Here is a 27,696-nt window from a genome sequence, read left to right as displayed (position 1 = left end):
TCAGAAGCGCCTTGGTTGACATTGTTGTTGTTGTAAGTAAGAAATTACTTTGTCGTTGAGTCCTGTTTTGGATTTAGTGTAGACTGCAACCTCTGGATTAGCTCAAAGTCAGGAACAACTGGTCTAATAAACGTGGAGGTTTTCACAATATTTGTCAAGAGGGAGGACCATTATGGGACGATGAAAGATATATCTGCGAGGCCGCTCAAGGTAAGCAGACAAGGCAAGGGACACTCAACTGCTAGATAGCTGGCTTGGCTTGCTAACGACTTTAGCTTGTAACATTATAGCTAGCTGGCAACATTTTGGTCAGGACGACCCGTAGCTGGCTTTGTATGAAACATTTTAATGAGTTGGAAGGAACTAGCTGCTAATTCATTCAATGGGAAGTTTTAAGTGGGAGACTTCTAGACGGCTAAAACATGAAACTGAGCGGGTTTGATTGACCAACTAGCTAACTACCTAGCTAATGTTAGCTAGTCAGCCCAGCTAGCTAACTAATTTAGCTACACTCTAGCTAGCTAGCAAGCTAGCTAGACTTGTTGACGTAACGTGCGTTAGTAACGGGCTAGCTAGCTATAACGTTAGTTTCCAATTGAATTCAAGTCCCGTTAGCTATGTCGCTTTGGTTACTGTGTCTTGATAGCTAGTTAACTCCGTTTAGGATAACTTTGCTAACATTATCCAACTGGCTAGTTTAATTTCTTGCCCATCTGCCTAGTTAGCCAGGAAATGATAGGACGAAAATGTACTATGCTTAGTTAGCCACCTAGTTTCGTTAACCAATTTAGTTAACTAACGCGTAACCCATTCATAGACGATATACACATACTAGTCGGCTCCTTGTTTAGTACATTCTTCGGCTAACTAACGCTAAGTTGGGTTAGCTAATTAGTTAGCCATTGTACTCTCTCCTTGTATCCTCCTCTCCCCATCTAACGTTAGGCCTATGAATCCATTTGAGGAATGAGCAACTTCAGACCGGAGGCGTCTGTCAGTCAATTGTTGGTCAAATATTCAGCAAGTCGTAGCCCTGTTTGCTATAATTAACGTTTAAAGTAAACCCATAGACATGCAGAGAGTGTCAAATGTTATATCAATGCAAGGGACTCCTGCTTTATAGCTACTTACCCCAGAGAGTTTAATACTGGCCTGTATTTAGGCTATTGCTTAGTTAATTGTAAATACCACTCTTAGCTCACTGATATTCTTTCCTGGATGATTGAAACCAGTGACATAGGCTTTGACAGCTTCACAGTGTATGTGTTTATGTAAAGACCTCTCATCATTGTGTTCCCTGTAAACTATGCATTGCGCCATTGCCAACACCACTACAATGAGAGGGTAGCATTACTTTGACTTGAATTATTCAGCTCTTTATTTACAATTTATTTTGTTAGCTTGTAGTCTACTATAGGCAGCCAACCTGCAACATACAAGTAGGACAGAGAATCAGGCTCTTTACTGCTTAGGCCTTCAAGGCCTTCTCTCTGTGTCATTATGTAAAGAAGGTACATTGTTAGAAGAAATGAGGATAGACTAACCTTTATCAACTCTTCTACCTTCCCTGCAGCTTTCTGACTGCTGTTTGTATGCACTTGGACTGAACCCACGCTTGTCTTGCACCCACTACAAGTACGCTATGCATTATAACATGATCATTGCCAGATGAAGCATACTTTTGGGAGTTGTTATGATGCCTAATTTGAATCTGTACCAACCTGTGATTTGGCAGGATGCTCAAGGAAATTCGCACTCAAGACCATGTGATTGTGGTTGTCATTCAAGTTGTGACCATTTGCATTAAAACACTAGTCGATGGAGCGTACAGCTTGAGAAAAGAAAGAAAACAAAAGGGACAAAAGCCTTATATTAGTACAAGTAGAATTCAGAGGGAGCACACAAGCACAGTGGAATTCTGAGGGACCTATTATTGCAGTGGGAGGAAGAAATGCATCTAGCCCTCCCACCTCTACTCATTCCAATGGCAATGCAGGGGGATGCTTGAAGGGCTAACTGGCAAGAGGAGTGTTCCCCAGTGAGCAGACTGCTAGGGTGTGAGTGCAAGTTTGCACCATCAGGCTTCGTTACGCAAGTCTTCACTTTTTAAAGGAATGTGTTGATCCATACAGCGGCGCACAGAACACCTGAGGCCGTCTTTTAGGGAGACTGTATAGTATCCATCTATGATATTGAGATTCTCTAGTACAACTAAGACACTGTGAAATCCAGCAGTAAATGTCTAATACGTTACACCAAAAAAAAACTATTAAAAATGACAGCATTACATAGAACAATATGGTGTTTTGAAGGCATTTGTTTGACAGTGATCACTAATTGTTTTGCGTAGAGCCATTTGAATCTTGACAATGAAACATGGAAAACCTGTGGTTCATAGCCTAATTTGCAACTTTTTATGCCTCTCCACCAACATTCAAATGAATTGTTTTTGTGCCTCTAAATTGCCCCGAGATTTATAAACACTACACTGTGTCGAACTGGATGGCTGGCTGAATCACAGGTGGGAGAAACATGACACTGATGACAGAGAGCGTTTATCACCATAATCCATCAGGGGAAGGGATCATCCTATTGACCTGGTGACGTCATAATTCGCATCTATTTTTTATCACCAGTTGAGCATTGTGAAAGTTTTCAGGGTGTGCATGGCTAGATTATTGCTGTCCTTTAGCCTATGTGTGACACAGTGAAGTCATCCACACATGACTGATCTGTGTGCAGTTCCCTTGTGAGCACTCATGTCCTATTCGGACAGTTCTGTGAAAAACTAAAAACAAACTGTCCATCGATTTGTCCTTTAGGATTCTTTCCCCTTTCCACTCTCCTTAGCTAGCACTTTCTCAAAGCTCTACATTTACATTTACATTTACATCATTTAGCAGACGCTCTTATCCAGAGCGACTTACAAATTGGTGCATTCACCTTATATATTTTTTTTTGGGGGGGGGGGGGGGGTAGAAGGATTACTTTATCCTATCCCAGGTATTCCTTAAAGAGGTGGGGTTTCAAATGTCTCCGGAAGGTGGTGAGTGACTCCGCTGTCCTGGCGTCGTGAGGGAGCTTGTTCCACCATTGGGGTGCCAGAGCAGCGAACAGTTTTGACTGGGCTGAGCGGGAACTATGCTTCCGCAGAGGAAGGGGATCCAGCAGGCCAGAGGTGGATGAACGCAATGCCCTCGTTTGGGTGTAGGGACTGATCAGAGCCTGAAGGTACGGAGGTGCCGTTCCCCTCACAGCTCCATAGGCAAGCACCATGGTCTTGTAACGGATGCGAGCTTCAACTGGAAGCCAGTGGAGTGTGCGGAGGAGCGGGGTGACGTGAGAGAACTTGGGAAGGTTGAACACCAGACGGGCTGCGTCATTCTGGATGAGTTGTAGGGGTTTAATGGCACAGGCAGGGAGCCCAGCCAACAGCGAGTTGCAGTAATCCAGACGGGAGATGACAAGTGCCTGGATTAGGACCTGTGCTGCTTCCTGTGTAAGGCAGGGTCGTACTCTCCGAATGTTGTAGAGCATGAACCTACAGGATCGGGTCACCGCCTTGATGTTAGCGGAGAACGACAGGGTGTTGTCCAGGGTCACGCCAAGGCTCTTCGCACTCTGGGAGGAGGACACAACGGAGTTGTCAACCGTGATGGCGAGATCATGGAACGGGCAGTCCTTCCCCGGGAGGAATGGTTTGCCAGTGTACTGTTTATAAATGCTCAGAAGCGCTACCTATGTGAAGTTATGAGTTAAGCCTAAACCCTCTCTTCATCTCTATCTCCCACACACAGAGGCATTTAGCCTACCATCGTATTGGTTGGCTCTAGCCATCATGACTGTCTCTGTGTGGTAGGAGAGACTGAATATTGTATTTCAGTGTGGAACCCTGCTGCCTCAGCAATGCCTAGACTAGAGATACAATTTTAAAGTGGTCTCTTGCCGGGCTCCCCCAAACAGCTGTTCAATAAGAGTGTGTTTCAAGGATCCAGTGTCAGCTTCAGTGCCAGGCCCATTTAGAGTAAAACTATTCCCATAGGCTCCCTCTACCCCCACAAACAAGGTCAGATTAATAAGTAAATAGTTGAGTGCTTCTCCAGGTTAGTGGGACAACTGCATGACTATGCGTCTCTTATTGCCTCTAACTAGTCTGTGTTTAAGGATTGTAATTTGTCCTACCACGACCAAATGCTACAGGGAATGCAATGCATATCTAGGCTTTTAGTAGGCCCATGCATGCAGGAATCACCCTTTCAACCCTGGTTGTTGCCAGCTTAATGTTCCAGCCGATAGAGGCATTTCATTGCTTTCATCAGGAAGGTCAGACCTTGGGTTACCAAAGTTAAACTGGACTCCAGAAAATAACAGGGTAGAGGTGGCCTACATGGGCATTTCATCATTTTGGGGAAACTTAATTGAGCGGCTGACCAATTTCACAAGACTTTAGTTCCCAGATTACGTAGGCCTAGTTTCTTACTATGACTGTGATACTGTATGTGGTTGTCTCACTTAGCTACCGTAAGATGAATGCACTAACTTTAAGTCGCTCTGGATAAGAGTGTCTGCTAAATTACTCAAATGTAATGTAAATGTTAACATGAATGGACACATCCTTCTAGCCTTCGTGAAGAAATTCTCTAACTAGGCAAAGAGGTCACAATTACTGCTTTACACAGCACATATATAGTCTACTCCATACATTTTTGTAAGACTTTATAATCATGACATGTGAGACATCTAGAATTCCACCGCCATGCACCCATGCATCCTTGTTTGCCTAGCACACAGCATGGCCCAAACAAGACTGTACCAGATGTGCTTTGGAAGAAAAAACATCCCCATGATTCCTCAGCAGAGGGGTGATCAATAGGAAGCTTGTGTCTGAGAGCCTGTGCACCCAGACAGCGACTCATAAAACCCTGTTCAGCCCCACCCTCCCCTGTGTGCCTGGATGCCTGCCAGCCTTGTGACACAGCAGCCAGGGCCCAGGGCTGTTTGTGTCAGGTTGGCGAGGCCTACAAAACCAAGCATCAGCAATCACACCCCTGCCTCTCCCTGCGTCCCTACCTAGTACCTACCTCCTTTGTGTTCAACCAGAGACTGGGTGACTGTGCCCTATGCTCTGGGATACTCTGACTGGTTCTTTTACCATGTCATTTTATGTTTTGTTTTACTCAAATTGCTAGGCCAACACTTTTCACAGAGGCGTCACTGTGGTATGATTGTAAGATGTTGAATACATTGAGTTCTACTGATATAAAACAATGGGACACATACCCCCTTGCCCCCGATTTTGCTTTTCTGAAGCATCCACAATATTATCTCAGCATTGCTCTACAGATGGGCCACCCTGGTCAAAAGGTTGATGGGTATAGCCAAATAGAGGGGTGAATGGGGACAGAGGCTATACTTTTGCCCACATAAAAAAGATCCACAATCCTCATGACTGGGTCCTCTACCCGGAAGAAAGCCATGGTAAGATCACAGGGCTGCTGGCTCCTCACCCTGCCGCTACTATACAACAGCAGTCCTTCCCACTCTTCTCTCTACTCTAGATCCAGGACAGGGCAGAAGTAAACAGGAGCAGGAGTGGAGCCTCATGTCCAAGGTGACGTAAAGCCACTCTACTGCGTTGACTGCCAAGCCAGCACCACGTGGGGATTCACATGAGCATTAGTGCCCAGGCCTGTTGCTGCTAATGCTTGTTTAATCACTGCCGTTAGCCTAGCCACGGACTGCTTACAGGTTCGGTTGGCCTTGCACATACATAGGATGCAGAGCAGATGAGCGGAGTGGAGCGGTGAGAATCTCAGCTCCTCGCTCACGTAGCTGTTCACCCCTCCGCTCCCCCCGCTCAAAACCACATCAGGCCAGTCCGCTCATTATCGCTCAGCGCTCAACGCAGTTTGCATCGCGCTCCACTCAAATCGCCCCCGCTCACTCCAAAAAAGGAACAAAATCTGCATGTATTTCACTTTTAGCTTAAACCACAGCCTTACTTTATCTCCCCGAATTTGTTGCATACAGACTCATCTCGGATTATCCATTCTGTCTTGAAACGGGGATCTAACACTGACGCTAAAATGAGATGTTAATCAGTATAGTATATTCCATAGCGAATTGACACGTTGTTTGCCAATGTTTCTGCAAAAGCAGCGATGCCCATTGTAAGTGCAGCGTGAGTGTAATCGGTGAGCAGGGATTTGATTTCTGTGACAGCAGGGAGGATCATCCCCAGGTTCCCCAGCTCCTTCTGCATTTTGTCTGTGAGGTCTGCTAGTGGTGTCAGCACACTGACAAGGTGCGTCAGCTGCCGTACTTGATTCAGGGTGATGTTAGCAACATTAGACTTGAGTTTGTTTTGCCATAACGGGTCTTTTTGGAACAACCGGATGAACGACTGAATCATCCGCAGCTGGCTGCTCCATCGAATGGCGCAGGCATTTGTGGGGCGGACACCTAATTGGTCGGTTTCCTCTGTGCTCTTGCGTACACTTTTCACCAGGTGCCCGACTTTCACTAACAGCCTATTAATGTTGTCGTGCTCGTTAACGACGTTTTTGATCGCCAGCTGAAGCATGTGAATGGGGCATCTCAGATGTAAATTTGACAAAGTAAAGTACTGATTTATCATAGTTTCTTGGGGGGGTGTAGCCCGGTTGAGCTGCGCTGGCGAAGTGTTGCATCCCTTCGCGTTCTCCTTTACTCAGCGGTTCATAGTCCATGAAAATCATTTCAAAAAATGCTACATCCAGCTCTCTTTTTCTCTCCCTTGTTATGGTTGGGCCTTTGCGTGCAGTGAATACACTTTTGAATTCCTCAACCCTTTTCTCTTGTTGCTGCTCCTCTCGCTCTATAAAATACAAATTCATGGACGACACAAATTAAATTAAACAGATGGATTCTGGGTCAGGCTTGAGCATGCTTCAGACTCGTGGTGTGAGCGAGCGAAATTGGAGCGGGACATAGGGCGACGCTCCGTCCTTTTAAAAATGCCGCTCTGCGCTCTGTTCAAAATCCGTCCGCTCCCGCTCCACTCCGCTCATATTCTCTGATAGGATGGCTTACCTGATGTTGAAAATAAGTTATTTAATGTGTGTTTTTGGAGAGCAAGACTAATTATATCACAGCAAAACAGATAATTTACAATTTATTTTGGGCAGACCTTATTCTGACTTGAGATCCACAGGTGCACCTCAGCATTAATCATAATTCATTTAGGCTAATGTCAATGGGAGACTTAAAATTCAAGATATCAAGTCCGATATTGCCCATTCTTATCATAATGGTAGATCTTTGAACAATTACAAATATCAAGACTTTGTTTTCAGTGTTTCTTCTACAAGAAGGCTATTGTTGCCTCTTAAAAATATATATGCATAACATAAATCTTTTATAGGATTTTTACTTTTACTTCATTTACAGATTTTGTAATATGGTCAGGATTTGTACTGTTATTGCTTAGTCTTAGATGTTTCCACAGAGCAGTGCAGCCAAAGATGCAGGTTTGCTTCTAAGAAATGTTTGACATGCGTGAAGGAGTAATGCATAAATTACAGCAAAAGCCAACTCCTACCCTTCTTCTGAATGTGAGTTATGTAAGCCCTAGCTCATTGTTTTATACACTGAACAAACCATGTTTTTGTGAAGTCTCATTGGCATCCACAAGACATTGATGGCCTTTGCATATTGAGCTACTGGGGAAAGCAAATGTTGGTACGAATGTTTGAAATCAGTCTCATGCCTCTTACTGCCCTCAGGTTTGACTGTCCATAGGGTTTAATTTCACATTTCATCCAAATATGCAAGCTGTGCCGAAGCTGGCAGAAGCTGGCATTCTTGTCTTTGTGCATTTCTGCACAAAGACAAGACATCAATAAAAAGCAGCTAGTGCCGTATGAGGAGTTCCTGCCCACGGTGTGCTGAGTTTAGGTTGGCAGTTCTCCGGGAATACTGAAACCAGGGCAGATTGTTCCCTGAGTCCAACGAAAACAGTTCTGCTGCATATCTCTGTGCTGCAGTCCTTCAGTGGCATAGCAGCTCTCTGCTCACACTCTGCAGCTGACAGAATCAAGCTCTATTATTTTGTTTATCCACAGCACTGCGGAGCATTGACATGTAAGCAGATGGGCACAAAGTGTAGGCCTAGTCTCATTACAACACACACAAATCAAACATGCCCTCGTAAATTGTCCTGTTACTCCCTTTCTGCAACCATTCTCTGAACTACCGTGTGTCCTCACATTGCTACATTACATTTTACATTTTAGTCATTTAGCAGACGCTCTTATCCAGAGCGACTTACAGTTAGTGAGTGCATACATTTTTTCATACTGGCCCCCTGTGGGAATCGAACCCACAACCCTGGCGTTGCAAGCTCCATGCTCAACCAACTGAGCTACATGGCACAGCAAGGCACACCATGGCACAATATGGCATGGGTCAGCACCACAGTTCAAAGCATGGCACGGTGTGACATGACACAGCATGGCACACAGCACTGCTCGGAGGATATGTCAGGGGCGTCAGTGCTGTTGGCTGCTGCCTCGGCACCCCACATCCCCATCTGAAGCCGTCTGCTTTGAGTGGCTGTTAATTAGCACGGCTTTACTGGTGATGACTGGGTCTGACTACAGTGACGGGCCCTGGGCACAGGGCAGGGACCTCTGAAGCCAGGCACTGTGCAGCTCTAATAAAGTGCCTGATAAAGCATGGTGGCAGGAGAGGAGGGAACAGGCTGTTCTGAAATACCCCATGCTCATGCCATGCACATGACCCCCACCACCAAAGTGTGTTGTGTGTGTGTGGAGTTGAGCCATCCTTTTCCTCACTTGAGAAAGATAGTTTGTGGGTAAGTGAAACTTCGTTGAGACCTCGGCCTCAAAATGCTTGGCTTAGCCATGACATCAGCTCTCAGACACTTTGATAAACAGTTTCTCTGGAAAGCTATTACTCTGCCCATTTGAACTGTCTGAACTTGGCTGTTACCGCCATGCCACCGTGCATGTCAACAAGAGGAAATCGGGCCACTGTCTGCCAGGAAGAGAGTGACTGACTACCAGGCCCCCAACCCTTCTGTACCCTACTGGAGTTAGCCTACACTGCCAGTTGCTACTGAAAAGCCTGCAGTAGCTAGTCCTGCACTGTCAGAGAACACTGCACACCTTACTGGGGGCATAACCCATTTACCCATTGAAGTTGAGCACATACACCGGAGAGAACGAGCAGTATCCTATCAGGGATGTTTTGTGTTTCTTGTAGACAAGCTTCAGAGCCATGACACTTGCAGACATGGCTGTCTTGTTTGCTCGCCAGAACTTTTTTCCTGTTTCCCCGCCTCTGTTTTCTTTCAGTTGTCTGCTGTTTAAGAACTTTGCGCTGAGGGGAGGTGCTATATTTGGTTTATGATTATGGAGGGGTATTTTTAGATTGTGAGAAGTCAGTTCTAATTTTGGCACCTTGCAGATAAGGTGCTGGCTTTCTGTATGCATTGCTAGCTGTGGTAACAGACCGTACAAACGTAAAGTCTCCTTTTTTTCACAGTAGAACATACAGGGTCGATAGTTAGCTATCACATGGAATGAGAAGGTTGAGTATTTTAAGGAGTGAGGGAAGACTGGGAACAAGCATCACTGAATGCTTACAGCAGGCTTAGACAACGTGAGATCCCCTTAGGCCATTCAATGTTTGATGCCACTTTGTTTTATAGGCTCCTTCAGATGGGATGTTGTTGATGTGAACTTCTAGGTACTTTTTTCTAGTTACTTCTAGTGAAATCATTTATGCATTATTAAAGGTTACATAGTTTCAAGTTAGCCATTTGGGGCTCAAGACTTGGAACAGATGACACTCCATTAGCCTAGTTTGAATAACCGTCATGTTACCAGACATCACTTATATTTAAATTACATTTACATTTTAGTCATTTAGCAGACGCTCTTATCCAGAGCGACTTACAGTTAGAGTGCATACATTTTTCATACTGGCCGCCCGTGGGAAACGAACCCACAACCCTGGCGTTGCAAGCGCCATGCTCTAACAACTGAGCTACAGGGGACTATAGGATGTAGGCTAATATTGCTTAATTGCCTAGTTTTAGCTGAGGCATTTTGGGAGCGGAAGAGTAGTGAAAAATAGTTGGTGCACACAGGTTGAGCTCTGGATGTTCCTGAGCCAATTGTGTGTGTGTGTGTGTGTGTGTGTGTGTGTGTGTGATAGCGAGAGGAAGGGTGAAAGGGGGCAGATTTTTGGGTGATGACTAGACAGCTCTGAGCCCTGGCTCCAGCAACATGCCCTCTCGGAGGGTGGTCATCCCATGGAATCTCTGACATCAGCTCTCTCTATTTCGGTTAGCGCATGAGCAGTGTGTCTTTGTATTCAGTGGAACAGCTTTCCTCCGCAGCACTATCCTTTTTTTCAATCTTCAATTGATTCAGTGTTTGATTTTTAGGTTTCTACTAGTCTCTTGTGACAACAAAAAAACGTTAAAATGTCTGTTAGGAGACTGCGATATGACGGATAGTGTGGAACAATAATTCCGGTGCGCTGGTTTTGTGTCACTGTTTGTTTATTTGGACGAATCACAATTTTTTAGGGGGTGCACCTACACCTGACCATGCATTCTTTTGAATTTCTGAACTGGAGGGGATATTTGGCCCATAGACTTTCGAGAGAGAGACCCAGTGAGTGAGAGAGAGAGACCCAGTGAGGTGAGAGTGAGAGAGAGACTACTCTCACTAGTCCAACATCTCACCGTCCTCCACCCAGAACCTAATCGAGTAGCTGGCCAGAGGCCAGCACTCACGCGAGATCTGGTTCTGGGTTGCTGACATTAGCGTTCTACTAACGCATCTCTCGTTTCCCCTAAATCACTTGCAGTAGGCCTAATCCTCACATGCTTAAATTAGACTTCTCTCACAGTCTCGTGGAAGTCTCTGTTTTGGTTAGCCTGCAGTTGTTTCACTGATGGAAGCCTATACTGTAATGGAGGCTCTGTCTGTCCATCCCTTGTTTACCTCCATGAATCTTCCACGGGCCCACACAATGGCTGCAGCAGACCGTGGTGACCTCTCCATGTCTACTTCAGTGATCCAGGCTCGGCACCCCCGTGCTAGCAGCAGCTCCCATTATGTAACCTCTCAGACAAAAGCCTGGCCGGCCTGAGCACAAATCACTGACTAAACATGATGGAAACTATTTTCGGGAGATTAGTTTAAACCCCGGATCGCTTAATTTGTTGTTGTCTTTGTCGATTTATCACCACCCCTAGCAGCAATTAACTAACCATTTACCAAAAAACTTGAGTTGGACCCTTCCCTAGTTTTGTGGTCCTCACCTCACCCCATTGTCAGAAACCCCTGCTGGTTGATGCGTCAGAAGCTGAGTGCGTCCACAGGAATGGCTGATGTTAGAGGCTGGGAATAACATTCCTTTCACTGGTCTGTTTGGGTACATTCTGTCCACAGAGCGACACATTATCAGCAGGCGTTGGCACTAGCTTGTCCGTTGATACGTCATTATTTGCAGGACTTAGTTCACTTAACTCCCAGCAGTAGGTGTAATAGTGTTTCTCACACTAATCAGGTCATAAAGTAATCTTCATGAGACACAGTAAAGTCAACACAACAAGAGGCTTTGCATTGAAGCCAGGGCCTAGGGAGATATTGTGTGGCTGGCTTCTGCTTCTTTTACTAGTGTAAACACAAACCTACCACCAGAGCCAGAAGTACTTGTCCACTCAACTCAACACCTGTCTGTTTTGAATGTTGAGAATACACACAGCGCCCCTTGCCAACAGATGTATAGTTTTGTTGAATGGTAGGCTGGCCCCTATCCACAGCTCCTAGCTGTGTGTGTTACAGCAGCTTTGGGGAAAAGACTAGTACAAGAGATATGAACATAGCCTTGATGTGTAGATGTGAACATCAGTGAATTGCTACACAGCAAATGTGTTGGAGACCCTGCAGAGAGAAGGCTTTTTTATGGCCGACTTGGGAACGAGGGCTCTGGTAATACTCTGGTTTAGAAATACCTTTTGTCCTTTTGCCTTTCTTCTCTTGTCTGCCGGTGTGTTGTTGGAAGGAGAGAGGGAGTGAGGGTGAGGGTGGGTCAAGAGAGCGAGAGAGGGATGGATGGATGGGTGTAAAAAAAGACAACTCATGATTCATCCGGTGCGGTGGTGAAGAGTTCACCAGTCAGAGCTGAGGCAGGAACAGAGGGTGGATAAGCTGAGGCATGGGTGGGGCTAGATAACTGCAGGTAACAAGGATTGTAGTCCAGTCACAGCTTGAAGTACCTTTTTAATATCAAAACTTCAGTACCTCAAAGTCATAACATAAGATGAGGCTTGGAACATTTGACCATATAGGAGGATGGAAGGGAAATGGGGATTTAGACTCTGACTAAGATGTACGCTAGGTTACCAAAGGATTTTGACGAACCGCTATAGGCAGTGTATGCGCAAAAAGAGCATAATCTCAATTCAGATATCTACACTGAACAAAAATATAAACGCAACATGGAACAATTTCAAAGATTTTACTGAGTTACAGTTCATATAAGGAAATCAGTTAATTTAAATAAATTCATTTGGCCCTAATCTATGGATTTCACATGACTGGGCAGGGGTGCAGCCATGGGTGTTCCTTGGAGGGCATAGGCCCACCCACTGGGGCGCTAGGCCCAGCCAATCAGAATGAGTTTTTCCCCACAAAATGGCATTATTACAGACAGAAATACTCCTCAGCACACCCTCCCACCCCTACCCACCCTCCGACGATCCCGCAGGTGAAGAAGCCGAATGTGGAGGTCCTGGGCTGACGTGGTTACATGTGGTCTGCGGTTGTGAGGCCGGTTGGACGTACTGCCAAATTCTCTAAAACAACATTGGAGGCACCTTATGGTAGAGAAATTAATATTCAATTATCTGGCAACAGCTCTGGTGGACATTCCTGCAGTCAGCATGCCAATTGCACGCTCCCTCAAAACTTGAGACATCTGTGGCATTATGTTGTTCTTGATATGCCACACCTGTCAGGTGGATGGATTATCTTGGCTAAGGAAAAATGCTCACAGAGGGATTTAAACAAATTTGTGCACAAAATCTGAGAGAAATAAGGTTTTTGTATGGAACATTTATGGGATTTTTTTATTTCAGCTCATGAAACATGGGACCAACAGTTTACATGTTGCATTTATATTTTTGTTCAGTGTATTATACAGTGAGGGAAAAAAGTATTTGATCCCCTGCTGATTTTGTATGTTTGCCCACTGACAAAGAAATGATCAGTCTATAATTTTAATGGTAGGTTTATTTGAACAGTGAGAGACAGAATAACAACAAAAAAATCCAGAAAAACGCATGTCAAAAATGTTATAAATTGATTTGCATTTTAATGAGGGAAATAAGTATTTGACCCCTCTGCAAAACATGACTTAGTACTTGGTGGCAAAACCCTTGTTGGCAATCACAGAGGTCAGACGTTTCTTGTAGTTTGCCACCAGGTTTGCACACATCTCAGGAGGGATTTTGTCCCACTCCTCTTTGCAGATCTTCTCCAAGTCATTAAGGTTTTGAGGCTGACGTTTGGCAACTCGAACTTTCAGCTCCCTCCACAGATTTTCTATGGGATTAAGGTCTGGAGACTGGCTAGGCCACTCCAGGACCTTAATGTGCTTCTTCTTGAGCCACTCCTTTGTTGCCTTGGCCGTGTGTTTTGGGTCATTGTCATGCTGGAATACCCATCCACGACCCATTTTCAATGCCCTGGCTGAGGGAAGGAGGTTCTCACCCAATATTTGACGATACATGGCCCCGTCCATCGTCCCTTTGATGCGGTGAAGTTGTCCTGTCCCCTTAGCAGAAAAACACCCCCAAAGCATAATGTTTCCACATCCATGTTTGACGGTGGGGATGGTGTTCTTGGGGTCATAGGCAGCATTCCTCCTCCTCCAAACACGGCGAGTTGAGTTGATGCCAAAGAGCTCGATTTTGGTCTCATCTGACCACAACACTTTCACCCAGTTCTCCTCTGAATCATTCAGATGTTCATTGGCAAACTTCAGACGGGCCTGTATATGTGCTTTCTTGAGCAGGGGGACCTTGCGGGCGCTGCAGGATTTCAGTCCTTCACGGAGTAGTGTGTTCACAATTGTTTTCTTGGTGACTATGGTCCCAGCTGCCTTGAGATCATTGACAAGATCCTCCTGTGTAGTTCTGGGCTGATTCCTCACCGTTCTCATGATCATTGCAACTCCACGAGGTGAGATCTTGCATGGAGCCCCAGGCCGAGGGAGATTGACAGTTCTTTTGTGTTTCTTCCATTTGCGAATAATCGCACCAACTGTTGTCACCTTCTCACCAAGCTGCTTGGCGATGGTCTTGTAGCCCATTCCAGCCTTGTGTAGGTCTACAATCTTGTCCCTGACATCCTTGGAGAGCTCTTTGGTCTTGGCCATGGTGGAGAGTTTGGAATCTGATTGATTGATTGCTTCTGTGGACAGGTCTTTTATACAGGTAACAAGCTGAGATTAGGAGCACTCCCTTTAAGAGTGTGCTCCTAATCTCAGCTCAATAACTGTATAAAAGACACCTGGGAGCCAAAAATCTTTCTGATTGAGAGGGGGTCAAATACTTATTTCCCTCATTAAAATGCAAATAAATGTATAACATTTTTGACATGCATTTTTCTGGATTTCTTTGTTGTTATTCTGTCTCTCACTGTTCAAATAAACCTACCATTAAAATTATAGACTGATCATTTCTTTGTCAGTGGGCAAACGTACAAAATCAGCAGTGGATGAAATACTTTTTTCCCTCACTGTAGGTCACATATTTGCACAGTGCTACAGCCAAACACTAGGCTACCTTATGGACTGAGATATTGACACTAGAAGCCTATCTTATTTCTGTCAGGGATATTTCCGGTCATCCTTGCACTTGCATCGATTGCCCTCTGCATCTCTCCTTTCAATAGCCCATCTGTAGAAAATGTATTGTTCCCTAGTCTCGATGGGGGTCATCATTGCTATTTGCTACACTGAAAACCTATCACTGTTACCATAGTAACATGACATTTTGCCTGATCCAGCTATGCCTCTTTTCAATTATGTGCTTTCTGTTGCCCGTGGATTGCTGTAGTTTTAGACTTTTTCTAAACCCCGGTCATTGTTTGAGTCCACCAGACCCTTCGTGTGCTGACTCTCTAAATGAGGCTTTGTGCACTGTAGTTTGGGACTGCACTGACTGAGTCATGTTTGAAGTCAGAATGGAATGGTTTCTTGAATGGAAGGCTTGGCTCCAACTGAAGGGGAGTTCAATAATGTCCTTGTGTAGAGCTTTTTTGTCTTATTATGTCTGGCTTTAAATGTTTGTCAACTTTATAATTGAGCGGTCAAGTTTCCCTAATTCAATACTTTACTTTTTGTAATGAACATTTTTCTGTGGTGGTTTTTGTAAAGCATTCTTTATTTGTCCATCGTGATAGGAGTGACAGCCAGTTAAATGAATCTGCGGCTGTGCACAATAGCACCAGTAAAGATTTGCTATTAGGAGTGTGCTGTCTAGGTAGAGAACACCCTAGAGGCCCATCTGCATCATCCCAACATGTTATCTTTCTGCTGGAATTCAATGCAAATTTAGAACACCTTTGTTTAATTTGCTCAACGGCTGTGTGAGTAGCCTACCACAACAGTGGTCATGGGTGAGTGAGACGTGACCAGGCAGAGGGGTCAACAAGAAAATTATTTTCCACAGAGATGTTGCCCTTTACCAAAACAGGCTTACACATGGGTACTATGGAAGGGTCAATGGGGTTATTGTGTTCCGTCTTTTTCGTGTGTGTTAGTTGTTAGGATTCAAGTGTGTTAAATGTAATCTTTTTTCCTGGACCTATAACGTTACATTCCACAGTACCTGCCTGCTGTACAAACGGATCATAGTTTGATGCCAGTTTACATTTCCATCCGTTTTGCTTCTTTCTGACTCTCTTTAGGTGTGTCTGGACGTGTAAGGCAAGTTGAAGAGCCCCTCTCCCCCTTCCCCTTGGTCCAGTGGTCTTGTCGGGGAGGGTGGATCCCCTGTGTTTTTTCTGCCCTGACGCCCCCCGCCGCCCTGTAAATTCATGATCACATGACCTTGGATATGGACGCAGTCCTGTCCGACTTTGTCCGTTCCACTGGAGCCGAACCAGGACTAGCCAGAGACCTGCTAGAGGGTGAGTTGCAAGGCATTCTGGGATCGAATAGATTGTTTTATTGTCAACTGATAGTGAGATGCATGAATTGAGCAGTGCACCTCTCCAGTTAGAGCTGTTAGTAGCTGTTGGTTAGGTAAGCCATCATATAGAAGATAAATCCAGAAGAGACTGAACTCTTGTTGCCTAGCAGCAGCACAAGTTGCAGATAAGAATATGGGTTAAAAATGTAATGCACTGCAGTATGGCAGTCAGAGACAAGACGTGCTCAACATTCTAATATTTACTCAAGCAACAGAATGTGTCAGTGGCCTTTACATAAGATAACAGTCACTATGGTTCTGTTGACATATGGTAACTATTTAAAGTCATGAGTGTTGAGCGGATCTGAATGTTATAGAATCAGTTGGCTTTTTTGGTCAGGTTTGACTTGTTGTCCTCCCGTTTGCAGGGAAGAACTGGGATCTCACCGCCGCCCTCAGTGACTTTGAACAGCTGCGACAAGTGCACGCTGGGAACCTGTCGTACTCTTTTGCTGAGGGGAGGACGTACCCAGCCCCGGAGAAGGAGATGGCCAGGGTGGGGAGGCCCCTTCTTCACCGTCAAGATGAGGTGCTGCAAGGTGAGAACAATGGCAAGTAAAACATATTTTTGGCATAACGTCACTTACTCACAACCACTTATCTGTTGTTGTCCTCTTGTTCTCCTCATTGTGATAAACTAGAACACTCTCTCCTTTTTTTGTTTTGTTAGTGCACCATGTCTTTTTTTGTCAATTCTCTCAAGTCAGCCTTCCTTGTTTATTTTTTCCCTTGTCCAATTTCTCTTTCCCACCCCTTCACACAACTAACCTAAACTCATCTTTCTCTTTTGTGATACCTCCCTCCGCAGCCACAGAGAAGCGTCTATCGAGAGGTATCTCCCATGCCAGCTCTACCATTGTGTCCCTGGCGCGGTCACACGTCTCCAGTACGGGCAGCAGTAGTAGTGAGCCCCTTCTGGACACGCCTCTGTGCACGTTCCAGCTGCCGGACCTCACCGTGTACCGGGACGACTTCCGCGGCTTCATCGAGAGGGACCTCATCGAGCAATCTATGATGGTGGCCTTAGAGCACGCTGGTGAGTTTAACTGCACGGATCCCACTGCTGCCACCAATTACAAATACATGTCTTTATTCACTTCTGAGGCAATCTTGTTAATTGTGTTCTGTAGATGACCGTCTACACCATAGTTTCTCAGTACGACACGTGCGGGCTGAATTGTTTTTAGTGTGAATGAAACCGCGAGTGACTGTTCTGTTTACGTTAAGGCCGACTCAATTGGTGGACACGGGTGGGACCTAACTGTCAGAGTCTATTGCCACTGGCGACGAGTGGGGACGGAAACTGCCTGTTACATGCAGCATCATTGGGTGAGTGTCATAGCCTTTCAAACAAGATCCAAATCTAACGTGTAAGGTCATACTCTGCTATATCAATCAATGATGAGAGCTTCATTGTTAGCTAAAGTAAGCCCTTGACTAATTGCGGTACACATTATAGCTAAGCGGCAGTGTCCTGCTGAAGAGGCTTAGCCCAGAGCAATTAACTAGGAGCCAAATGATGTGTGAGCATTGTAGCTAAAATGCCTTGTAATCCATCCTTAGAAATGGGGCTTTATTAGTGATATTCCTGAAGCTGAGGCCCATAATGGCACCGTAGGCTAATTAGGAACATAACTCACACATCAAACAACTTGCCTTTGTGCCTAGAGTAAGGTTTGTATGTAACCACTGGTTTTTCTTTCTTTGGGATGGTGGTGTTAATACTATGTGCCTGTATGGCCTTGCAGGTATGTGGGGCTTTCATGACCGTGACCTGATGCTGCGGAAGTCTCTGTATGCACTGATGGACCACGGCCAGGAGAGGGAGTCGCTGAGACGCAGGTGGAGGTGGCAGCAGACCCTGCAGAACAAAGAGGTGGGGGATTCACTAGGATGGATCCATGTGAAACTTAGTCCAAGGGATTGTTTACGGCCCAAACTTCCATTTCAGTGCATTGAATTGTGTGTGTGTGTGTCTCTCCACAGTCTGGTCTGGTGTACACGGAAGAGGAGTGGCAGAAGGAGTGGAATGAGCTGCTAAAACTGGCCTCCAGTGAACCTAGGATACACTACAGCACCAATGGCAGCAATGGGTAAGACCTGCCTGGGACGGGACAAAACGGGGACTGTTGACTAGCAATTAACTGCTATTAAAGGGATTTTGGCAATGAAGCCATTTATCTACTTCCCAGAGCCAGATTAACTTGTCGATACCATTGTTATCTCTGCTTCCAGTATGACGGAAGTTAGAGGTAGTTGTGTGAGCCAATGCTAACTAGCGTCAGTACAGTGATTGAAAGTTGACCGGAACAGCTAGCATGCTTACTGTTCCCATAGACTTCCAGTAATTGCGCTAACGCTAGTTAGCAGTTGCGCTATCGCTAGTTAGCGACTTCCTTCAAACTGCACGCAGAGACAGAAATTTGACGCATTATTTATGTTAAGTATGTATACTATTATATTAAGTTTGATGCATGCCACATGCAGGCCCTTCACAACCTCTGTTTTGGAACAAAGACTATTAAGATAGCAAGAGGAAAATGTTAGATAGTGGCTACCTGTGTCACTTCCTGCGTGTTTCCTGGTCTGACCCGGATTGTTTCTTATGTGCAGGACGGAGTCATCAGAGGAGCCTGTGTACGAGAGTCTGGAGGAGTTTCACGTGTTCGTCCTGGCCCATGTCCTGAGGAGGCCCATAGTAGTGGTGGCAGACACCATGCTCAGAGACTCTGGAGGAGAGGGTAAGACAGCACATTTTGATATTACCATTTGGCTGCCTTACATCCATAAGCTGTGTTTTATGAACTTCAGTGTTGTAATGGATTGTGATGTTTTATGCTAAACGGTATTCTCCTCCTCCTTCCCTCACCAGCTTTTGCCCCCATCCCATTCGGAGGGATCTATCTGCCCCTGGAGGTGCCAGCTGCCAAGTGCCATCGCTCGCCCTTAGTACTGGCGTACGACCAGGCCCACTTCTCTGCCCTCGTCTCCATGGAGCAGAAGGACGGCTCCAAAGAGCAAGGTAATGTTACGCATCAATCATCATCATCATCATCATCCTCTTAACTACCTATTACAACACGCCGACACGTCTCATAGTGAAGTGGAACACTTGCATAGACTAGACCTCACCAAAGTGGAGACTAGACCTCACCAAAAACGATTATTTTCGACAGTCAGTATTTTTCTACAACAAAAAAGTCTGAGATTAGGGGTACCTGTGACATCTCAGATTTCTTGGTTGGGTTTTGATTTCAAGTAATTCGCTTGACTGACACGGGTGTTTGTTCGTAAAATAACACTCACTTGACGCTCCTACTGAAGAGTAGTATTCTGATCTCACAACATCAGTCAAACACTGAAGCTAAAGTTGGCTAGCTTGCTAGCTACTTCCAGACACAAAAGAAAGAATACCTCCCTTTTTACCATTTTACTAACCCTAGAAGAGCTAGTTAGACTGTTCTCTTATCTAGAATGGTTAGTGACTAACTGTCCTACTGGCAACAATTGAATTACGTTCTTTAGCCAATCTTTACTGAAACATGTAAAAACTGGGTGTACGTCATTTGTAAATTCATCAATTATTCTGCACTCTGGGACTCTCAAACCAGAGTACTAATATCAGAGTAGATTGCCAGTGTTTACGAACTCACCCCATGTGCGACAACACACACAATAATCACCTACATCAAAGTACGCCTCCAAGACACATCTAGTCTTTTCAGTTGCATTTCTTAATGAGGCATAGGAAAACCGAGGCGAAATTGGCCGTTACAGTCCCTCTTTAATTAGTACTTTGCATCAGTCGAATGACAATTGCTGGATGAAAACATTCCATTAATTTTACTTTGAACGTATTTGCTCCCTCTCCCCCACAGTTGTGATCCCTCTCACTGACTCGGAACACAAAATGCTGCCTGTACACTTTGCAGTGGACCCTGGGAAGGACTGGGAATGGGGCAAGGATGACATGGACAATGTCATGTTGGCAAGGTATGACCTGAATCATTGCGCTTGAACATCAAATTGAGTCTGCATTACCCCCTCCAAAAACACACACACACACACACACACAGTCACTATGGCCTCGTAGGACCTAGTATCCGTGGTGGTTAGGGATTGACCCCTGCTCCAGATTAGAGAAACGCTTATCAGTGAGAGTGAGATTAGCACTAAATGCCTTCTATAATTGGAATAGAGGAGAATACAGAAATAGCCTGAAATAAATATAACTGGATATGTATTCCACTGGATTAAGATTTGCTGTTGTGTTTCAACTGGAATGGTGTACAAAAATAACTTTTTTATGGAATAAATACAGTGCCTTCAGAAAGTATTCACACCCCTTGACTTTTTTCGGAAGGCACTCTACGTAGTTGGTGGGAAAATTGATTATAGAAACATTTGTATGGGAGAATTTGAGTTTCAGCTCTACACAACTATGCATTCATGTTGGCTACATTTCTGGCACAGTAAATCATTTATGCATTATTAAAGGTTACATAGTTTCAAGTTAGCCATTTGGGGCTCAAGACTTGGAACAGATGACACTCCATTAGCCTAGTTTGAATAACCGTCATGTTACCAGACATCACTTATATTTAAATTACATTTACATTTTAGTCATTTAGCAGACGCTCTTATCCAGAGCGACTTACAGTTATTGAGTGCAAAAATTTTTCATACTGGCCCCACGTGGGAAACGAAACGTAGGTAGCCTAGTTCTTATTTCCCCTTCTCTAAATGATGCATGTAATATTCTGGGAAGCAGCCTTTTCTCTAAACGTTTCACCCAACATGGGCATGACAAGATGCGATTTCACCCTCCGTTGAACTTTGACCTGTCTGTCTCCCTCCCTCAGTGTGACCCTGTCCCTGGAGGCGAAACTCCAGCTGCTACACAGCTACATGACTGTCACCTGGCTGCCCCTGCCCTGTGAGGTACAGGTTAACCTCCTTACTATCATCTTTTATGTTCTCATTCACTAAGGGTGAATCCTAACTCCTAACACATTTTCACTAAGTCATGCATTGATGTCAATGGGAGACTAAGTGAACATTTGAGTTAAGTGGCGGTTTGGATTCAGCCCTCGTTGCAGATCATTTTGTAACAGTAGCATACCTGAACACCCCCTCCAAATTGTTTCTGAATGTAAAGCTTAGATCAAATGCAACTACTTGGTTATGTTTTTAGCATGTTTACATTTACGTTTTAGTCATTTAGCAGACGCTCTTATCCAGAGCGACTTACAGTTATTGAGTGCCTAAATGTTTTTTTCATACTGGCCCCCTGTGGGAATCGAACCCACAACCCTGGCGTTGCAAACGCCATGCTCTACCAACTGAGCTACATCCCTGCCGGCCATTCCCTCCCCTACCCTGGACGACATTGTGCCAATTGTGTGCCGCCCCATGGGTCTCCCTGTCGCGGCCGGCTACGACAGAGCCTGGATTCGAACCAGAATCTCTAGTGGCACTGCGATGCAGTGCCTTAGACCACTGCGCCACTCGGTAGTTGTAATGGATGGTTAAATTGAAATGAACACAGATTATTTGAGAGATGTTAAATGTAGATAAGCTATATACAGTGTTAAGTGTTACATAACTGTGTGGGTTTCTGTAATTAGGTGGGTCGTATTTTTCTGTTTTGATCCGGTCGGTAATTATTCCCTTCCTGCTGCACAAACCCCATGTGAAAACAAACCACACATAAAATGACGTCACACTAAATGGTTTGAATGGCCTTTTTGTGCGTTCCAATCTAATGCCGGGGAGTTAGAAAGGATATCAAGCTCATGGCAATTTCACCGTTAACCTCTAGTGAGAGGTAGCAATAGAAGAATCTCTGTTGGAGTTCTGTGAGGTTTTCTAAGACTTTCCAAAAAAATACGAGGACGTTGGTGTTACCTTTAGCTCTTCGGTGGTCACAGTTATGGGGCTTGGCAGAGAGGACCGTTTTTATAACTGTCCATTGTGTGAACTAGAGTGATGCATCATCATTGTCTTCATTCTAGGTCACACCATCTCCAATTATAGCATGTATATTTTCCAATAGAATTGATAGAAATGACAGAGAAGCTTTCTGAACTGAATCATCTGTACGTTTCTCTCCTGCGCTTAATCTCTGTTGCTCTCTGCATCACTCACACCCCCTCCTTTTCTCATCTTTATTTATCTTCCCTATAATTCATAATCGGTGTGTCTGTTCTTTCAGCAGGCACCTTTGGCCCAGCCCGAGTCCCCCACCGCCTCTGCAGGAGAGGACGCCCGCACCCCTCCCGACTCAGGAGAATCCGACAAGGAGTCGGTCAGCAGCAGCTCCAATGGCAACGGTGATGCGATGACGACAGCAGGGTCGGCCAGCGCAGGTGGAGGTGCGTCGGCTAAGAACAGCTCCTCCTCCTCCAGCTCGTCCAGTAACAGCTCGGCGGCGACGGGGGAAAAGGAGAAGACCAAGAAGGAGAAAGACAAAGACAAGAAGAGGGCTGACTCTGTGGCCAACAAGCTGGGCAGCTTCGGCAAGAGCCTGGGCAGCAAGCTGAAAAAGAACGTGGGCGGGCTGATGACCGGGAAGAATGCAGGAGGAGGCGGGGCTAAGCAAGAGGGCACAGAGAAGAAGAAAAGTTCGCTGAGGGGGCGGAAGGGCAGCAAGGACAGCTCGCCTTCGGCCCACGCCTCCGAGGACTCTGGGAAGGGCTCTCCGTCATCGGGCAGCGAGCGTCAGAATGGCACGGGCGGCGGCAGCAGCGGCGGAAGCAGCGAGAGTGACCCGTATAAGTACAGCGCTGACGTGAAGGCGAGCCTGGGCATCATGCGGGCGGCCATGCAGGGCGAGAGGAAGTTCATCTTCGCTGGCCTGCTCACCACCAGCAACCGCCAGCCCTTCCAGGAGGAGATGATCCAGCGCTACCTGTCTGATGCTGAGGAGCGCTTCCGGGTCGAGCAGGAGCAGCAGCGGAGAGAGGCAGAGCGGAAAGGAAGCACCAACGGCATCCAGCAGCCCAAGAAGGAGGCATCGACGGGCACAGAGGTGAGCTACCGCACCTATGAACCGAAAGAGGAGCCGGCTGAGAGCTCACCGCCCACCTTCAGCCACCTCAAGTCGTCCTCATTCAGCCCCTCGCTCTACTCCGGCGTGATGCCCATCTCCCGGCCAACCTTCATGGACCAGGCGTCCTCCCCGGCCCCGGCCCCGGTCACTCAGCACCCGCACATGCACGGCTACATGGAGACGCGGCGCCAGCTGGCAGGCGGCTCCCCAGCATTGTCCTATCCCGGCCTGCCCTCCTACGCCACCCTCCCCCGCCACTGCCCCATGGCGCAGGGCCCCCCTCACCCCCAGTTCCACCCCCCGCAGGCACCGGCACCCCTCAGCCCCTCTCGCGTCATCCCCTCTTTCTCCCCCTCGTACCTCCCCGAGCACGACCCTCCAGACTACCCCACCTCGGTGCCTGTAGGTGGGTGCTACACTAACGGATTCCGGGATGTGCGCTCCGGCCTTGATGTTCCTCGCAGCGGGCCTCTCCCGGTCAGGCACTACTCCTTGGGCAGCGCCGGAGGCCTGTCCAGCCTCCAGTCCAGCCGCTGCCGGACACCCAGCTGCAACTACTACGGACACCCCGAGACGGGCAACTACTGCTCTTGCTGCTACCGTGAGGAGCTGAAGAGGAGGGAGACGGAGCCGGCCATCCACAGGTTCTGAACGGACGGACTGACCAGAACTGGCTTTGTGGCCACCAACCACAAGGAAACTGATGGATGAGGTTTCCTGCTATAGGACGATAGAGCCTGGCCCTCTCCCTCCTTCTCATCGCAACACTTCTTTCTCTAAAGGCAACACTGTTTGTGGAGAGTCCTGGACAGGATCAGTACAGTGACTTCAGAGACTGGAGTGAAGGGGGTTGTGGCTGGAGGCCGCTGCGGCGAGCGTTAGACAATAGGACTGTGCACTTCTGTTACATTTGCTGTGGCTCTTATGCAGGCGCTGTGTTTGTGTGTGTGTGTGTGTGAACTGCAGGCTCTCCTCCGCTTTGTCCCCTCGTCGCCTCGCATCTGTCTCCTCCTGGTGGAGAGAATGTATACGGCAGGCGATACACGCACACTTACATTCACATTACACACAAACTAACACTACACAAGCACAACCAGAAACTTCTTGATTATCACTCCACTCCATATGTGGAGATGAGCTATATTTGGCCCTTAAATTGGTGGTATTTTAAAATATGAGTCAGCCCTTCAATGTCTTGTTAGTCTATTCAACCAGAGGGTTAAAGACGTATGCAGACGGACTAGCCTAGGGCATTACTGTTACCGGCTGCTCATGTTTGACTTGGGAATGAACAGAGCTCTTTCCTGATGAGTACTTGGGTTTATTTTGCGTTGGTCCTCGCTCTTGTAATGCAAATTGAAACTACAGTATTATGTTACAGTAGTTGCTGTTCTGTGGGCTGCTATGGTGCTGCTAACGTTCCAGAATGCAACAGACCCCCTATATACAAGTTCATCTCAAATATAAACAGGCAAAACAGATAGCCCTATCCACCGTTAAGATGCCTTTTATGGCAAAGTAGCCATCCAATCTAAATTCACCATTGTGTCCAAACCATATTGTGTCCAGATGTCAGTCAAGTACATTTTAAAACTTCTACCATTTTTTAGACGTCTCCCAGTATCAATTATAGAACAAACATGGCGGAGTACTGTGGTAGATATTCCAAATGGCTAATATACAGTATTTAATAAGGTTGCTAGAATCTTACTGTTCCTGACTTGTCTTCGTCTTTCTATATTCATCATGAAAATGTGGCATTTCAATAATATGCTGGTACATTTAGGGTCATCCAACATTACTAAACCGGCATTCAGAACACAAACTCCCCTCGCATTTTCAGCTCAAGACCTCAAGGTAATCAGTACGTGCTAAACTGATGAACGTTCACATTTTGTTTGAAAAAGACACTGTCCATTGGAACATTGTCCACTGACATTGTAACTGTCAATTAGTCTCTGCTTCTCTTGTGGCTGAGAAAGGTAACAGGTATTTTATGGAATCTCGTCCATAGGGCTGTGTTACTTTGGTCTAAATATTCATGTTACTTTTCGTGAATACCTACTTATGGCAAATCCCAAATTCCTGACATGGACACCCCATTGATATGATTCAAAAGAAGTTGGATTGTTTAACCCAACCCCCCCTTAAGTCCTATTTAGGGCATTGTGTTGATTCCAAACAAGTGACTGACCCCCGTTGCTTAACCTCTTTCTGCACAAATTCAAGCACTTTCCTAATGTCCATACACATTTTATTACCGTTTTGAAGGTATCTGACTGTTATGTTGTCCTTAGGTCATGTCAGAACTGTAGACACTGCCACCTCTACTTGCGGGAGGGCAGATGCATGGGCTAGAACCCCTTCTCTAAGGATACAGTTACCGTGGGTATAGCTTTTTGGTGCCATTGTTGCGGTTTAACTCTATTTCCTAGTTGCCTTTTTCAGTCTCTTGTTCTTGTGGCATTACAATCTTGTTTGTATGTTTTACAAAATGTGCATCAGGTGTACAATACTTGTTTTTGCTGCAGTTTCTCTTCTGGTATTTTTGTACCCTACTCAGTGTAAAGCCCCTGTTTTTAATTATTTTCATTTTGCACCCAGACATGGAGTCATTGTTCGAAGATCATAACAAAGCGATTTAGAGATCCAATGTAAAAAATAAAAAAAAGATTCTGGAGATTGGAACATATCACATTTTTTAGATACTGTATTGGTCTTGTGTTACTCTCAATGATTTGCAGTTAGGAATTGATTGTTTTTCTCATCACCAATGTATAAACACTTTCTCATCCAAGCCGTGTTATTACCAATGAGCCATGCAGAATGATGAGAGACCAATCTTCCTGACTTTATAAACAGCCATTCATTTTTTTCCACTTGAAGCACAATGGCGATAGAATCAGTATGCAATTCACTGCCTTGCCCAATGGATGGCACTCTTGTATTTGTATTCAATGTTCCAGGAAGTTTCTATGCCCTATTTAACCAAAATTACAGAAGAAAAAATGTTCAAGGGTACAAAGATTAGAGTTTATTTTGTATATTTTCTTTTGCCAAGGGTATGAGGGACTCTTTTTTAAAATGTATTTAAATTTTATTTTTTGGTCTTTTGAGAGGTAGTTCAAACAAGCGGCTCAAAATATAGTCACCCTTCAAGGGATGCTCCATGACTTCGAGGTGGCATGTGCATCTTGAATTGGAACCAACCATTCCCCACAATACCATTATGCTATATCCCAAACAATATTTCTGTGTGACGTGTGGTGCGCGCGTGTGTTGATTGTGCGCTTACGCTGTATGAAACCATTTTGCAACAAAAAAATTGCAGCTCGTAAGGCACAAACAAGAGGTAATCTTTAATGGAAAGATGATGGCTAACTAAGAATTGGGTGTATGTGTGCTTTCTCCTTTTCCAATGTAGTAATAATATTAGCTTACATCAACAACTCCATTTTTTTTAAAGGAATGGATGGCTTACAGAAAACATCTTGAACATTTGACTTACAAACATTTTTGTATAAAAAAATGACAGTGAGGTTGTATATGTTCATGTTATTTTTGTAAACCCAAAGTTTTACAGTGTTTTTAAAGATAATCTATATTGACGGATGCTAAAATGAGTGGAAGATAAGAGTCAGTATTCACCAGAATGGACATTTTGGCTGTCAAGGTTGATCACAAAAGAGCCTCCTAACTCAAAGGTTTCTCATTAGCAAACTAGTTTCCTCATTGCTGACCTGACAAAATATGATTTGAGAATATATATTTATAGTAAGATTTTTTTCAGAAGTTTCCTTTTGGAATGTTTAGTTGAGAGACTTTTAGGATGTTCTTACTTACATGGCTAATTGTCAAGCAGACTGGCTTTTATTTGTTTGTTTTATTTGAATTTAAGTGTGTTAATTTGTTTAGTTTTTATCACCACCAATCCATGCAATGCTAACACATTATGGTAATGATTCAATACTTGATTGTTGGTGTTTTCAACCTATGCTCTTGCTGCAATCTGTTCCCTCTATTGGAATGAGATGGCTTTGAATTTGTTTTACAAAGTAACTGACCCATTATTTTTATATTGTATATTTTCTCTAATTTCTATGGGACAGAATAGTCATCAGCAACATGAACATGGGATACTGTAGTTGCATGGGACTGGAACTGTTGCATGTTAAAATGACTATCCGTTTAACCAAATGTGTGCATCATTTTGAGCTGATTTGGACTGTCCTGGTTTTCTGACCTGTTTTATTTTAATTTTATTATATTTTCATGTTTGGAGAGGAGAGGCTGTGACAGTGCAATCTGGATGGAAGGAACATCTGATTATTTTTTTGCACTGTTTGAATAAATTCTCATTGTATTT

General features: G+C 45.1%; 1 protein-coding gene across 3 annotated transcripts; it reads left to right on the top strand.

The window, feature by feature from the left end:
* Window positions 1-8: 8 nt before the first annotated feature.
* LOC311126942 (OTU domain-containing protein 7B-like) lies at window positions 9-27,696 on the top strand. Of its 3 annotated transcripts, none has more exons than XM_084158659.1 (12): window positions 9-210; window positions 15,996-16,217; window positions 16,648-16,830; window positions 17,088-17,315; window positions 17,507-17,608; window positions 18,028-18,155; window positions 18,266-18,372; window positions 18,893-19,020; window positions 19,152-19,301; window positions 20,158-20,272; window positions 21,142-21,220; window positions 22,494-27,696. In XM_084158659.1, exons 2-12 carry the CDS (start codon window positions 16,133-16,135, stop codon window positions 23,979-23,981), a joined length of 2,793 nt encoding a protein of 930 aa, XP_084014785.1. In that variant the 5' UTR covers window positions 9-210; window positions 15,996-16,132; the 3' UTR covers window positions 23,982-27,696. The 3 variants fall into 3 exon arrangements, with proteins under 3 accessions (XP_084014785.1, XP_084014787.1, XP_084014786.1); XM_084158661.1 differs by having other exon boundaries at window positions 15-210; window positions 16,648-16,818; XM_084158660.1 differs by having other exon boundaries at window positions 15-210; window positions 22,497-27,696.

This window comes from Coregonus lavaretus (genome assembly GCF_964263955.1).
Source record: "Coregonus lavaretus genome assembly, chromosome: 3".
Lineage (NCBI taxonomy): Eukaryota > Metazoa > Chordata > Actinopteri > Salmoniformes > Salmonidae > Coregonus > Coregonus lavaretus.
The sequence above is the reverse complement of the archived record's forward strand: the minus strand, read 5'-3'. Positions and strand labels throughout refer to the sequence as shown.

What these genes read in the sequence shown, in the direction of transcription:
- LOC311126942 (XM_084158659.1), top strand. Translation starts at nt 16,133, where the DNA reads ATGACCTTGGATATGGACGCAGTCCTGTCCGACTTTGTCCGTTCCACT. An exon ending in AGACCCTGCAGAACAAAGAG is followed by an intron (nt 18,156 to 18,265) that starts GTGGGGGATTCA and finishes GTCTCTCCACAG; the next exon opens with TCTGGTCTGGTGTACACGGA. An exon ending in GGCTGCCCCTGCCCTGTGAG is followed by an intron (nt 21,221 to 22,493) that starts GTACAGGTTAAC and finishes CTGTTCTTTCAG; the next exon opens with CAGGCACCTTTGGCCCAGCC.